Source organism: Lepus europaeus, chromosome 20 (genome assembly GCF_033115175.1).
Source record: "Lepus europaeus isolate LE1 chromosome 20, mLepTim1.pri, whole genome shotgun sequence".
Lineage (NCBI taxonomy): Eukaryota > Metazoa > Chordata > Mammalia > Lagomorpha > Leporidae > Lepus > Lepus europaeus.
In genome coordinates, this window is record NC_084846.1 from 4,365,647 (window position 1) to 4,379,275 (window position 13,629).

At 42.5% G+C, this 13,629-nt stretch overlaps 1 protein-coding gene and 1 pseudogene across 1 annotated transcript; both read right to left on the reverse strand.

Annotated features, from left to right (window-relative positions):
• Positions 1 to 4,320: 4,320 nt before the first annotated feature.
• LOC133750034 (olfactory receptor 7E178-like) lies at positions 4,321 to 5,267 on the reverse strand (annotated as a pseudogene).
• Positions 5,268 to 12,131: 6,864 nt separating this feature from the next.
• Positions 12,132 to 13,151, reverse strand: LOC133750036 (olfactory receptor 7E178-like). The gene has a single exon (XM_062179421.1). The coding sequence runs from the start codon at positions 13,083 to 13,085 to the stop codon at positions 12,132 to 12,134; it is 954 nt and encodes a 317-aa protein (XP_062035405.1). The 5' UTR covers positions 13,086 to 13,151.
• Positions 13,152 to 13,629: the final 478 nt, after the last annotated feature.

Sequence of the window (13,629 nt, forward strand, 5' to 3'; positions counted from 1 at the left end):
TAGAAGAAATGCAAGAAGCGGATCTCAAAAAATTGATAAGAACATTAAGAAGTTCTCAAAAACAAATTCTTGAACTACAGAAATCCTTTAAGGACAAGATAGAAAATCTCTCTCGTGAAAGTGAAATATTAAGGAGGAATCAAAATGAAATGAAACAACTAGTGGAACAAGAAATGGTGATTGTGACGAGAAATCATAATGAAATGAAGAATTCAATAGATCAAATGACAAACACATTAGAGAGCCTTAAAAACAGAATGGGCGAAGCAGAAGAGAGAATATCAGACTTAGAAGACAGAGAACAGGAAAGGAAACAGGCAAACCAAAGAAAAGAAGAAGAAATTAGAAATCTAAAAAATATTGTCGGGAATCTACAGGATACTATTAAAAAACCCAACATTCGGGTTCTAGGAGTTCCTGAAGGCATGGAGAGGGAGAAAGGATTAGAAGGCATTTTCAGTGAGATACTAGCAGAAAATTTCCCAGGTTTGGAGAAGGACAGAGGCATCTTAGTACAGGAAGCTTATAGAACCCCTAATAAACATGACCAAAAGAGATCCTCACCACGACACGTCATAATCAAACTCACCACAGTGAAACATAAAGAAAAGATTCTAAAAGGTGCAAGAGAGAATCGTCAGATTACTCTCAGAGGATCTCCAATTAGACTCACAGCAGACTTCTCATCAGAAACCCTACAAGCTAGAAGGGAATGGCGAGACATAGCCCAGGTACTAAGAGAGAAAAACTGCCAGCCCAGAATATTATATCCTGCAAAGCTCTCATTTGTGAATGAAGGTGAAATTAAAACTTTTCATAGCAAACAGAAACTGAAAGAATTTGTTGCCACTCATCCTGCCCTGCAAAAGATGCTTAAAGATGTGTTACACACAGAAACACAGAAACATGGTCACCAATATGAAAGAAGGTAAAGGAAGGAAACCTCACAGCAAAAGATCACAGGAAGCTCAATTTCTCTTTGACATAGAATTAAACTCTGATGCACTGTTAGAGCAATGTGTTAAAGTAATCTATTATGTTCTCTTGATGTCTGTTAAATTCTAATTGTTCAAAAACAGCTGAATTTTTATTAAGAGCTATGGGTTATTTAACTATGTGCTTATTTTCAAAGACTTGAATAATCACCTTGTAACAATGATCAAATTTGGTCTATGTTATGTCATGATTTTAAGGAATCTTAGTTCAACCAGATATTTTGGATTTTGATATTGGTCTATTATGCTATGTTATATGTGCGTACATATTGTATGTCCACATGGGGAAATTTTATTAAGAGTTTTATTTTAAATGGCTTTTAGATAAGATTGTCCATAAATTTAAGCTGCTAAAATCAATCAAAGATACATTTTAATGTGTGTGACCTGAATCTGTGTATCATATGTTTTAAACTTGTTGGTAGAAACTAAAAACATTTTATATGGTTGTGCTTAAGTTTACTGGTTAAACAAACTACACCATGTTAGATATTTAAGAGGTGTTTTCAAATACATGATTCTTAAAATTTATAGAAGGCATTGGACCTTCTGGTAAATGTTTTATTAAGTTCTTATCTAAGGGTTGAAACGGTTTGCTAAGTATTCATGTAATATTGCTATTGTCAGCAAGCGATCTAGGACTTGCTCCCTCATTTCTCTATTCTAAGCCCAACTTGTTCTTTCATTTCTCTATTCTCTTCAAGGTAGGGAACTAATTCTATTATGAAGGAATCTGTAGGATGCACAATTTAATCTTTAGACCTTATAAGAGATGGCTAACATTTTTCTGTAATAGCATAGCCAAAATAAGAGCTTAAATAATAATCTCATAGCTAGATTCACATCGCCATCAGCGAAGTATACAGTAAGTAGAAAAAAAAAACCTCCCTTTCAGACCAAAGGGAAAGAAAGTTTTAAAGTGAGAATATAATTTTCCTCATGGGCATTGTCTACCTTAGAAAAACTACTACAGAACATGCCTGTGACTATAGACTTGTAGTTCAGGCCACCGAAGATTAGAGATGGGACATGGGCACTCCCTTGACTTGCATCCTCTGGTCTGCTTTAACATAAACCAGGAGGAAAAGAAAGCTAGGCATCAGAAGCAATGGGTGGCAGGCCTATTAACGGCTGATCTGTGATCTGCCCTCAAGGAGACCCAACAGGCCAGTCCACTGCAGTGGCTTTCAATGTGGTAAGCCTGGGCTTCAGCAGAAGTCAGCTTGTGAAGAGCCCTGGCAGCTCTGCCAAGAGTTGGGTCACTGGAAATGGACCTGCCCTGGAGTCGAAGGATGCCCAGGTCAGAGCCACAGATCTTATTGGCTCCAAGCTGAAAAGCCCTTCACTCAGCCCAACTTCCAAAGTGACCACTGCAGCTGAGGGTATGGTCAAGTAGGGTCAGCAACATTGCAGGCACAACTGTAAATTTCTTGTTAGAGATGCCACCTGCCTTTACCTGGCCAGCTCTCCTCCCAGGCCAGCCAAGTAATGAAAGTCAACAGAGTGCCTTCCCCTAGGAGGTTCACACCTCCCTTAGGATATACCCCATGTGAAGAGATAGATAGGTCTGGGCCTCTTAACTTACAAGGCCTAAAGCCCACCAGATTATTATCAAGCCCCTTCTATCAGGTTCTATTTGCCTCTCAATCAGAAAACTTAATTGTAGCTGACAGCACCTTTCTTAGCTCCTCTAATAATGACTCTGTCCTTTGTTCTAGACCCTGTATAGTGCACTTGGGCCTCATTCCTTTGTAATCATAACCTCTACTCTACCACCAATGGGTCTACTCCCAACCTGTGTGTACTGATGGTCCTCTTCCCCACTTAATGCTGTATAATTGTTCAGACCTGGTAAATGCCACTCTTAGGATCATTGGTTACTATCCTCACCCTGTCTTTTATGACCTTGTCTAAATATGATCAGAGTCGGGGAACTTGGAAGGCTTCCATAGCCTTGGCAACTCATGACGACAGCCTAGGGTGGTTACTGGTGCCATAAACTAGAGTGTCAATTTGTTGGGTCAACAACAGGAGCCACTGTGTGCTTGCTCCTGATGTGGGATCTCTGTCCTTAATGTACTGTACATTTTGATTTAATGCTATAACTAGTACTCAAACAGTATGTTTCACTTTGTGTTTCTATGTGGGTGCAAACTGTTGAAATCTTTACTTAATGTATACTAAATTGATCTTCTGTATATAAAGAGAATTGAAAATGAATCTTAATGTGAATGGAAGGGGAGAGGGAGCGGGAGAGGGGAGGGTTGCGGGTGGGAGGGAAATTATGGGAAGGGGAAGCCATTGTAATCCATAAGCTGTATACTGGAAATTTATATTCATTAAATAAAAGTTAAAAAATAACATAAAAACTAGTCAAAAACTAAAAGATGACACAGATAGCTTAAAGCCAACAGGAAAACATTAATAAATGAAAATAAAAATAAAGACACAGGGCCAGTACTGTGGCATAGTAAACTAAGCCTCTGCCTGCAGTGCCAGCATCCAATATGGGTGCCAGTTGGTGTCCCAGCTGCTCCTCTTCTGATCCATCTCTTTGCTACGGCCTAGGAAAGGAGTAGAAGATGGCTCAAGTGACCTCTGCACCTAAGTGGGAGACCTGAAAGGAGCTCCTGGCTCCTGGCTTCAGATTGGCCCAGTTCCAGACATTGCAGCCATTTGGAGAGTGAACCAGTGGAAGGAAGACCTCTCTTTCTGTCTCTTCTTCTCTCTAACTCTACTTCTTAAATAAATACATAAAATCTTTTTTAAAAAAGACACATAACAAAGACAGAAACAGAAATAGTGCAGATGAAGAATAACCAAACTAGAACATTAGATAGAGTGGTCAACAGCAGACTTTTCAAGTAGAAGAAAGAATCAGTAAACTATTTTACTTTTCAAGTAATTTATTTATTAAGTTATATCATTCTTTTTTAAAACTTTGTTTCAAAATAGCTTTAACAGTGGAGGATGGCCCAGGTCCTTGGGCCCTTGCGCCCACATGGAAGACCAGGAGGAAGCTCCTCGCTTCGGATCAGCGCAATGCACCAGCCGCAGCATGGCGGCCATAGCGGCCATTTGGGGGTGAACCAATGGAAAGGAAGAAATTTCTCTCTGTCTCTCTCTCACTGTCTAACTCTTCCTGTCCAAAAAAAAAAAAAAAGACATGCGGTGGTTAACATGAACAAAAATTCTATAATGCTCCCCACCAAAAAGACCAAAAGAGGCCACTTTAAGGCACAGTATATGGAGAGAAAAGAGCTTCAAACACCATGGAATGGGAGAAGTGAGATTTGTAGTTCTAGACACTCAGTTTAGCTGCTTTTCACCTAGTACTCCAAATGCATGGCACAGAGACTGTGTTGCTGAGGAGCCTCCATATGGCCCTCTTGATGTCCCTGTTACTCAGGCTGTAGATAAAGGGGTTGAGCATGGGGGTGACCACACTGTACACCACTGAAGCCCAGGCACCCTGCCCCAGAGAAAGTGAGAAAGTTGAACTGAGATAGACCCCAACTCCTGTTCCATAAAACAAGCAAACAACTGTCAGATGAGAGCCACAGGTGGAGAAGGCTTTGTATTTTCCTCCTGGTGATGGGACCCTCAGAATGGAGGGAACGATTTTATAATAAGAGAAGAAGAGTGCTGAGATAGGGAGAAAAGCATATATGACACCAACAAAACATACGAATATGTCGTGGGTGATCATGTCAAGGCAGGTGAGGTTGAGAAGTTGAGAAGGGTCACAGAAGAAACTAGAAATTTCAACATCCTTGGAGCAGGTAACTTTCAAGACCATCAAACTGTGCAGCAGGCAATCCAAAAGACTGCCAACAACTGACACTGAAACCAAGAAGCCACAGCGTTGGGGGTTCATGATGACCTGGTAGTGAAGAGGGTGGCAAATGGCAACAAACCTGTCATAGGCCATGACAGAATCAAATCATCCATACATTCAAAGGTGATGAAGAACGACATCTGTGTCAGGCAGCCCACATAGGAGATGACTGTGCTGTGAGTGTAGATGTCCACAATCACCTTGGGAACCATGGTAGAGGTGAGACCCATGTCAGCCAAGGAGAGGTTGCAGAGGAAGAAGTACATGGGAGTGTGCAGGTGGGAGTCTGAGGTGACAGCCAGGATGATGAGCAGATTCCCAAGCACTGTGACCAAGTACATGGACAGGAACAGCACAAAAATGAGGGGCTGTAGGTCTGGATCCTCCGAGAATCCCAAGAGATGGAATTCTGAGACATGTGTAAGATTTTGTGTTTCAATACAGCCTGCAATCCTTCTGGAAAAGAAAATAGTGTTGGTAAAAGGAAAGAGATAACAGGCACTCAGCACTCTGTATGTGTTTTCAACTCAACTAGTCATAGATATAGTTCGAGTAACTCTAAGGTTTATACAATAAACAGAATTAAAAGAAAATGTTACTTGGTGCTATACAATTTAGAAATTCATAATTTTTTATGATGTGTTTTCCCACTCTATTCATACTGGTGAGCATACAACTTCTTCCAGGCTTCTCAACCATGACACACTCAGGCTTCTTAGGGTGCTTTCATGATTGGTTTCTGTGTTACTCACCTCCTTCCATGCACATCTACTTTAGAGACACTCAAATGAAAAATTTTAGAAGACCATAAACATTAGAAGGACTAAGTCCATGATCACAGTCAATTATAACCTATTCTTTTAATTTATTTTTAATTTTTAATGGATTTAATTTAGTTCATAGATACAGTATAATGATATTCACTCTTCATTCCCTCTCACTCACTTTCTTACCTTTTTGAGATAATATATTTTTAATCTACATTATGTTACACCACTATAGTTTTAATGATCATTTATTACTTTAACAATTACTATATATAGGTGAAATGGTCATCTTTACATTCAATTACTATTTATACCACTTGCCTATATTTCTGTTCAACTAGGGTCGTTTTGCTTTTCTACTTGCTAAATTTTCATTTGGTGAAGCACCCTATGCTTTTCAAAAGGAAGAATAAAAAGTGTCTTTCCCTGTTTAGAAAAACATTCTTGCTAACAGTGTGCTATATACCTTATTTTCTTGTAATCAACAGTATAGTTTACTTGATTTGAACAAATTATAATACCCTTAATAGCTAGAACTGCATTATCAAATCACCAAATTAAAGTTGGTTATTCACAATCAGGAAATATTGCTGGGTGTCAGTTGCCCTCTAGGGTTTTATCATTCTTAGCTGTTCTGATTGCCCTCCTTTGTAAATGGAAGTATTGTGTATCTGCTTGTTCTGAGAGGCAGAGACACAGACGGATAGAGATTTGAGAGTTTTCCTCCACTGGTTCACTGCCCCAAATGACTACCATGGCTGTGACTTCTCCCATGCAGAAGCTTTGGGAGATGGAATTCAATCCAGGTCTTCCACATGTGTGGCAGGAACCCAAATATTTGATCATCACCACTATTTCTTATCATCTGCAGTAGCAGGAAGCTGGAGTGAGGAGCCAGATCTGGGAATCCAACCCAGGCATGCCAGTGTGGAGGCAGGCATCTTGACCACAATGCTATATACCCACTCCCATTTGTCCTCTAGCATCATTTAATATATAACTCCTTTCATTTGTTTTGTGGAATTCAAATCTTGATAAAATAGTTTATGTGTGTGCATATAATCATGTAATATCAGTGACCACAAACGTAACACTACTACACTAGGCACCTGACAATGATGTGAAATAATGAACTTTTAAGGGACACCTGAATTTTTCAAATATTTTTAATATTTACCCCTTCTAACCTCAGTTTTTTTTTAAAAAACTGCTATATAGATATATTTGCTTTAAACTTGTTTTATGGTTTTTTTGTGGATTTATTTGCTTTATGGTTTTTCTGATCATAAACCTTGCCTGTAGTTGAAGTGAGGGAGATCAGGGAAGACCCAGCACCTGCTTTGAGTTCCCATCATCCTATGTAGAATTCAAAGATTGTCATGACACCCCTTCCTGATAGTTGGATTACAGTTCTCTAACTTAAGCTGCCTAAAGGCAATGCTAATTCATTCCTTGGTCTTGGAACCCAAGACCCAAACTGTATGCCTCTTTCTCAGATTAAGTGAGTGATTGATTGCAAGAGTTGGGGACAAAGTGGTGGCCGGCACCGTGGCTTAACAGGCTAATCTTCCACCTTGCGATGCCGGCACACCAGATTCTAGTCACGGTTGGGGTGCCGGATTCTATCCCGGTTGCCCCTCTTCCAGGCCAGCTCTCTGCTATGGCCCGGGAAGGCAGTGGAGGATGGCCCAGGTCCTTGGGCCCTGCACCCACATGGGAGACCAGGAGAAGCACCTGGCTCCTGCCTTCGGATCAGCACGATGCTCTGGCCGCAGCGGCCATTGGAGGGTGAACCAACGGCAAAAAGGAAGACCTTTCTCTCTGTCTCTCTCTCTCTCACTATCCACTCTGCCTGTCAAAAAAAAAGAGTTGGGGACAAAGTGGATGGCTGAGTTGAAATATTGAAATGAGATTGAGAGGGAGAGGGAGAGAGAGAGAGAGAATCCCCAGAATGACACTCTGATCTTTCTGTGTTCTTTGCCTTTGAACTCAGCCATATTTTACCTACTGCTGCCCACTGTGATCTACCAAGAAACCCCAAAGAGAGATCACAATTAACAGGGGTCCCTTCCTGGAGTGACAGGAAAGAGAAAGAGATGGGGGAATACTGGACATTCTCCTCGTGTCTACAGTCAGACTACCCACCAGTCTCAAACATGACTTCACCCATTTCTACCCCACTGCTTCACACAAGTTACACAAAAACGCAAGGCTCCTTACCTCTTCTATAAGGTAAAAATAATGTGGGCAATGGAACATGATTTTATGTTGATGAAATGAAACAAGCTACTTAGAACGTAGGGTTCAAAGCCTGGCACTTAGGAAGCCCTCAATAAAGTTGTGTGATGTTAAGGTCACGGCATCCTCCCCCCTCCTCCTCACCATCACCTTCATGACATTGCTGAATACTCAGGGGACAGTTTAGAGGTATTCACAGGCTGCTGCCATGAAGGAGCTGCCTGTGGGACTCAGAATCACTGTGGGAGGGAAAAATTAAAATGAGAAATATTGAACCCAGATGAGAACCAAAAACATAAACTTGCCTCTGAGCTGAAATTGTCTATGGTTTCCCTCCTAGCCGTCTACCCCAGCTGTCCTGCTTGTCCTGATAATAAGGAAGCAGTGTTCCTGACAGCCCCATCAACTTCCACTGCCTCCCTCCGCACTTACTGGGCTGTGCTGAGTCTGAGCAGAGGCATGACCAAGGATGATGGCTCCATTGCTGCTCTTCTGCCTGGAGCTCAAGGGAGCCTCAGGCTTTGGACTCAGGACAGGGAAGGAGGCAGCCTCAGTCTGGGGCTTCGTGATGCAGACACGCACATGGGGAGGAGTGGCCATTGTATTTCCACTGCAACATCACGGTCTGGAGGCTCTGCTCATTATATGTGCTGGGAGGACCTCGGGGTCTCAATGCACAGAGCTCCTAATTAGCCTGTAGGCCCATGTAGCCCAGACTGTGATGACTTGCTGATGATAATGGGAGAGAAATAGGAGAAAAGTAAGTGCACCTGGAATGTTCTCCAAGGACCGTTCACCTCTGCTTCTTGCTGCTGAATTCCAAGATGCAGGATCTTTACAAAAAATTCAGACTTCTGTCCTCCATGGTCACAAATCCCAATGTGATTCTTTGAGTTCATTGCAGCAATATGAAAAGCATGGAGAGTTCCATTTTCTATGCCAAGAATCTGAGACTATTTGCATTTTCTCAGTTAGCATTAGTCTCTAAAGACAACTTCCTTCCTATATTCATTTCCTAAGCTCTTGCTTGAGCTGGCATTTAATGTGTTGAAGATTTATGGGCAGTTTAATCATTTAAATGGCTTTTTCTCAATTGTGTCTAGGATTGAATATATATTACCAAAGTTATTGATAATTACACATTTATTTGATATTTTATGCTTAGAGCAGCAGTAAGAAATGCTGGGGATAATTCAAAAAGTTTGTCAAAACACAGGATTAAAACAAATTTCGGCCGGCGCCATGGCTCAATAGGCTAATCCTCCACCTGTGGCGCCGGCACACCGGGTGCTAGTCCCAGTCAGGGCACCAGATTCTGTCCCAGTTGCTCCTCTTCCAGTCCAGCTCTCTGCTGTGGCCAGGGAGTGCAGTGGAGGATGGCCCAAGTGCTTGGGCCCTGCACCCCATGGGAGACCAGGAGAAGCACCTGGCTCCTGCCTTTGGATCAGCGTGGTGCACCGGCCGCAGCGCTCCAGCCGCGGCAGCCATTGGAGGGTGAACCAACGGCAAAGGAAGATCTTTCTCTCTGTCTATCTCTCTCTCACTGTCCACTCTGCCTGTAAAAAAAAAATATCAGAATTTGTGTCCCTCACGCTTTTCAATGATCCCATATGTATAAAAATATCTTCATTTAACCTTGTGATACAGTAAATAGACATATAAACATTCAGACTAAGATACATTGCAGGGGCCAGCACTGTGGCATAGCAGGTTAAGTCACAGCCTGCAGCACCAACATCCCATATGGGCATTTATTCAAGTCCTGGCTGTTCCACTTGTGATCCAGCTCTCTGCTAATGCACCCAGAAAAACAGTAGAGTATGGCCCAAGTGCTTGAGCCCTGTCACCACGTGGAAGACATGGAGGCAGCTCCTGGCTTCTGGCTCAGGCTGGCCCAGCACTGGCCATTTTGGCCTTTTGGGGAATGAATAAGCATATGGAAGATTCATTCATATTCTCTCTCTCTCTCTCTCTCTCTCTCTCTCTCTCTCTCTCTCTCTCTCTCCCCCCCCTCCCTCCCTCCCTCCCTCCCCACCTTCCTCCCTCCCTCCCTTCCTCTCTCTTCCACTCCCTCTTTCTCTGTAACTCTGTCTTTTCAAATAAATCATTTTTTTAAAAAAAAAAAAAAAAGAAACATTGGAAAAGGAATGCAGAATTCTTACTGATAGTTCCTCAATGCTACCCATGAACCAGATTTAGAATTCAGGTGTTTCTACTGATACTTTTCTTTTGGGTGACTAGTCAATCTAATTATCCCAACTGCCATTCCTGCCATGAGGAAACTATGCTCCCTACAGTACCTCTTGCATCCAGTGTGTCCCACAGAACTCACTGGGCTTGGACCCCTGCTGTAGGACATGTCTGGGGAATGAGGTCCATTGCCTCTTGCCCAGTGATCAATGAGGGCTGAGCTGTCTCCTCAGGACAGTTAGGAACAGCCAGGTCTGGGCATCCCAATACAGATGACTCTGGAAAGAGTAGACACAGGTACAGTTTTACCTAGTCTGGAACCAGTATTCTTATTTAAAAAGTCATTCTTTATATTTGAATGACAAAAAGAGACAAAGACAAAGGGAAAGAACATTCTAGTGACTGATTCACTCCCCAAAAGCCCACAGGACCCAGTGCTGAGTCAGGCAAAGCCAGGAACTGAGGATTCAACCTGGGTCTCCCATGGAGGTGGCAGAGCAAAAACTACTTGAACCATCATCTGCTGCATCCCAGGGTGAACAGTAACAAGAAGTAAAAATTGGAAGCAGAGCAAGGACTCAAACCCAGGCACTCAAAACTAAGACACCTGCATCCCAAGTGGCATCTTAACTGCCATGCCAAATGCTTGCCACACGGACTAGCATTAAGGGCTGCACAGGCTATTTTCTCAGAATTTCTTGAGCACTTTTGGTACTGAAGAGTGGGTCTCTGACATTGGTGTGTAAGCACCACAAGATTGTGCATGTATCGTTCTTCTCCCCAGCATGTTACAAAACCCATAAAATGATCTGCTCGCAGCCATATTTTCCTGCAGAACTGTCAGTTGGGTGGGTGTATCTCTGCATCGTTTAGTTATAGTTTACCACACTGCTCCATGGTGTATCCTCGGTCATGTAGTCCACAGAAATAACCATGATTTCTCTTCTTCCAGCAGAATCTCCCTATGATGTCACAAACAGCTGTAGCCATTCAACAAAGCTGCCAGTACAGTGGCCTCTGATGTTTGCTCTCCAAGTAAGTGATCATGGCACACCAGATGTATTTTCCTTAGGTATTTAATGTGTGTTAGCATGTCATTAAGTCTTTAGTGCAGTATGGTTTGGAGATCAGTGATATCAAGAAGGCGATGGAATAGGAAACTCTACGGCTCATTTCTCCCATTGAGATTGGATTTACCAATTGGACCAAATTGCCTTTGTTAGAACTCCACAAACCAGTTAAGAGATTGTGTCACCCTAGCTGAGTGCAAAGCCAGAGATAAGTGTATCAAAATATGTTTGTTGCATTTTCCCACTACAGAGCTCCCTGGCCCAGACACAGCATAGCAGAGTGAGGAGAAAACTTCTTACTGCTGAAAGGGAGTTCCAGTCTCTCATGGAAGGGAAAGAGAAGGTGGAGCGTTCATCCAAAGTTCTGTCTTCTCAGGGCTGCCTGAGGAACTGGTTCATACTTTGCCTGCCTTGGAGCTCGAATGGTAATGGCATTGAATAGTACTGGCTGTAGAGAACAATGGAAGGCTAACAGATAACACAGATAGAGACATAGAAACAAAGCAATCAGGAAAATGATGAATTAGCAAAATGGTACTAAAAATACAGAGACATAAACTCTAAAAAAAATGAGCAGAAATATAGAAGACAAAGCATACAATAACTCTATAGGAATATTCAGTGGAGTGTTCAGCAGAGTATCAAGAAAAATCAGTGGCTTTTTTAACTTTTCAAATAAGTTTTATTGACGGTTGTATATTTTTAACATTTCAGAAAAGTTTTAAATTTATACAACATAATTTGTGAGGTAGTCATACGAAGAATTCCCCTACACCCCTCACATCATCATTTCCTGTATTAATAGCTCCTTAATACATTTGTCACAATTATTAATCCACACAAAGCTTTCTCTTTTTTTATTCAAAAGCCTTTTATCCCTTTATCTCTCCCAGCCTCTGGTAATGTATAAAAAAAGTATAAAAAATCTATAATATGCCTCATTAAAAGGACCAAAGGAAACAATAATCAGACACAAAATATGGAGAGCACCAGCCTCACACATCATGAATGGAGAGAAGGGAGATTTGTAGGTCTAGATGCTTCTTTTTGCTGCAGTTCCCACCAAGAGTCCAGACACATGGCACAGGGACTGAGATGAGCCTGTTTTGCTGAGGAGCCTCCACAGGGCCCTCTTGATGTCCCTGTTCCTCAGGCTGTATATAAAGGGGTTGAGCATGGGGGTGACCACAGTGTACACCACTGAGGCCAAGGCACCCTTTCCAGGAGAAACCGAGAAAGCTGAGCTGAAATACACCCCAAGGCCTGTTCCATAAAATAAACAAACAACTGACAGGTGAGAGCCACAGGTGGAGAAGGCTCTGTACCTCCCACCTGGTGATGGAACTCTCAGAATAGAGGAAACAATTTTATAGTAGGAGAAGAGGATCCCTAAGATAGGAAGAAAACCATATATGACACCAGCAAGATACCTGACTATGTCATTGGTGAAGAAGCAGTCAGAGCAGGCAAGACTGAGAAGTTGAGAAGGGTCACAGAAGAAACTAGAAATTTCAACATCCTTGAAGCAGGTAACTTGCAAGACCATCAAACTATGCAGCAGGGAATCCAAAACGCTGAACACAAAAGATACTAAAACTAAGAAGCCACAGCGGCGGGGGTTCATGATGACCTGGTAATGCAGGGGGTGACAGATGGCGACAAACCGGTCATAGGCCATCACGGTCAGAATCAAATCATCCATGCATCCACAGATGAGAAAGAGAGACATCTGCGTCAGGCAGCCCACGTAAGAGATGGCTGTGCTGCGAGTGTGGATGTCCACAATCATCTTTGGAACCGTGGTGGAGGTGAAACCCACGTCAGCCAACGAGAGGTTGCAGAGGAAGAAGTACATGGGGGAGTGGAGGTGGGTGTCAGAGATGATGAGCAGGATGATGAGCAGGTTCCCGAGCACCGTAACCAGGTACATGGACAGGAACAGCCCAAAGAGGAAGGGCTGCAGTTCTGGATCCTCTGAGAATCCCATGAGATGGAATTCTGAGACACATGTGATATTTTGTGTTTCAATATACCCTGGAATCCTACTAGAAAAAAAAAACACTGTTGGTAAAAGGAAGCACACAAACAGGCAATCAGCACATGCATATATTTTTGGTTCAACCAGTTATGTGTACAGCACATGTTTTAACTCTAATGTTCTTAGAATAATTGAATTAAAGAGAAAAATTTTGGTGCAATAAAATTTTTAAAAGATTTATTTGTTTATTCGAAAGGCAAAGTTATAGAGAGGCAGAGGCAGAGAGAAAAAAAAAAAGAGAGGTCTTCCATCCACCAGTTCCGCCCCAGATATCTACAAGGGCTGGAGCTGCATTGATCCAAAGCCATGAGCCTGGAGCTTTTTCTGGGTCTCTCGTGCAGGTGCAGGGGCCCAAGCACTTGGGCCATCTTCTACTGCTTTCCCAGGCCATAGCAGAGAGCTGGATCAGAAGTGGATCAGCTGGAACTCAAACCAGCTCCCATATAGGATGCCAGCACTGTAGGCAGTGGCTTTTACCTGCTACACTGCAGTG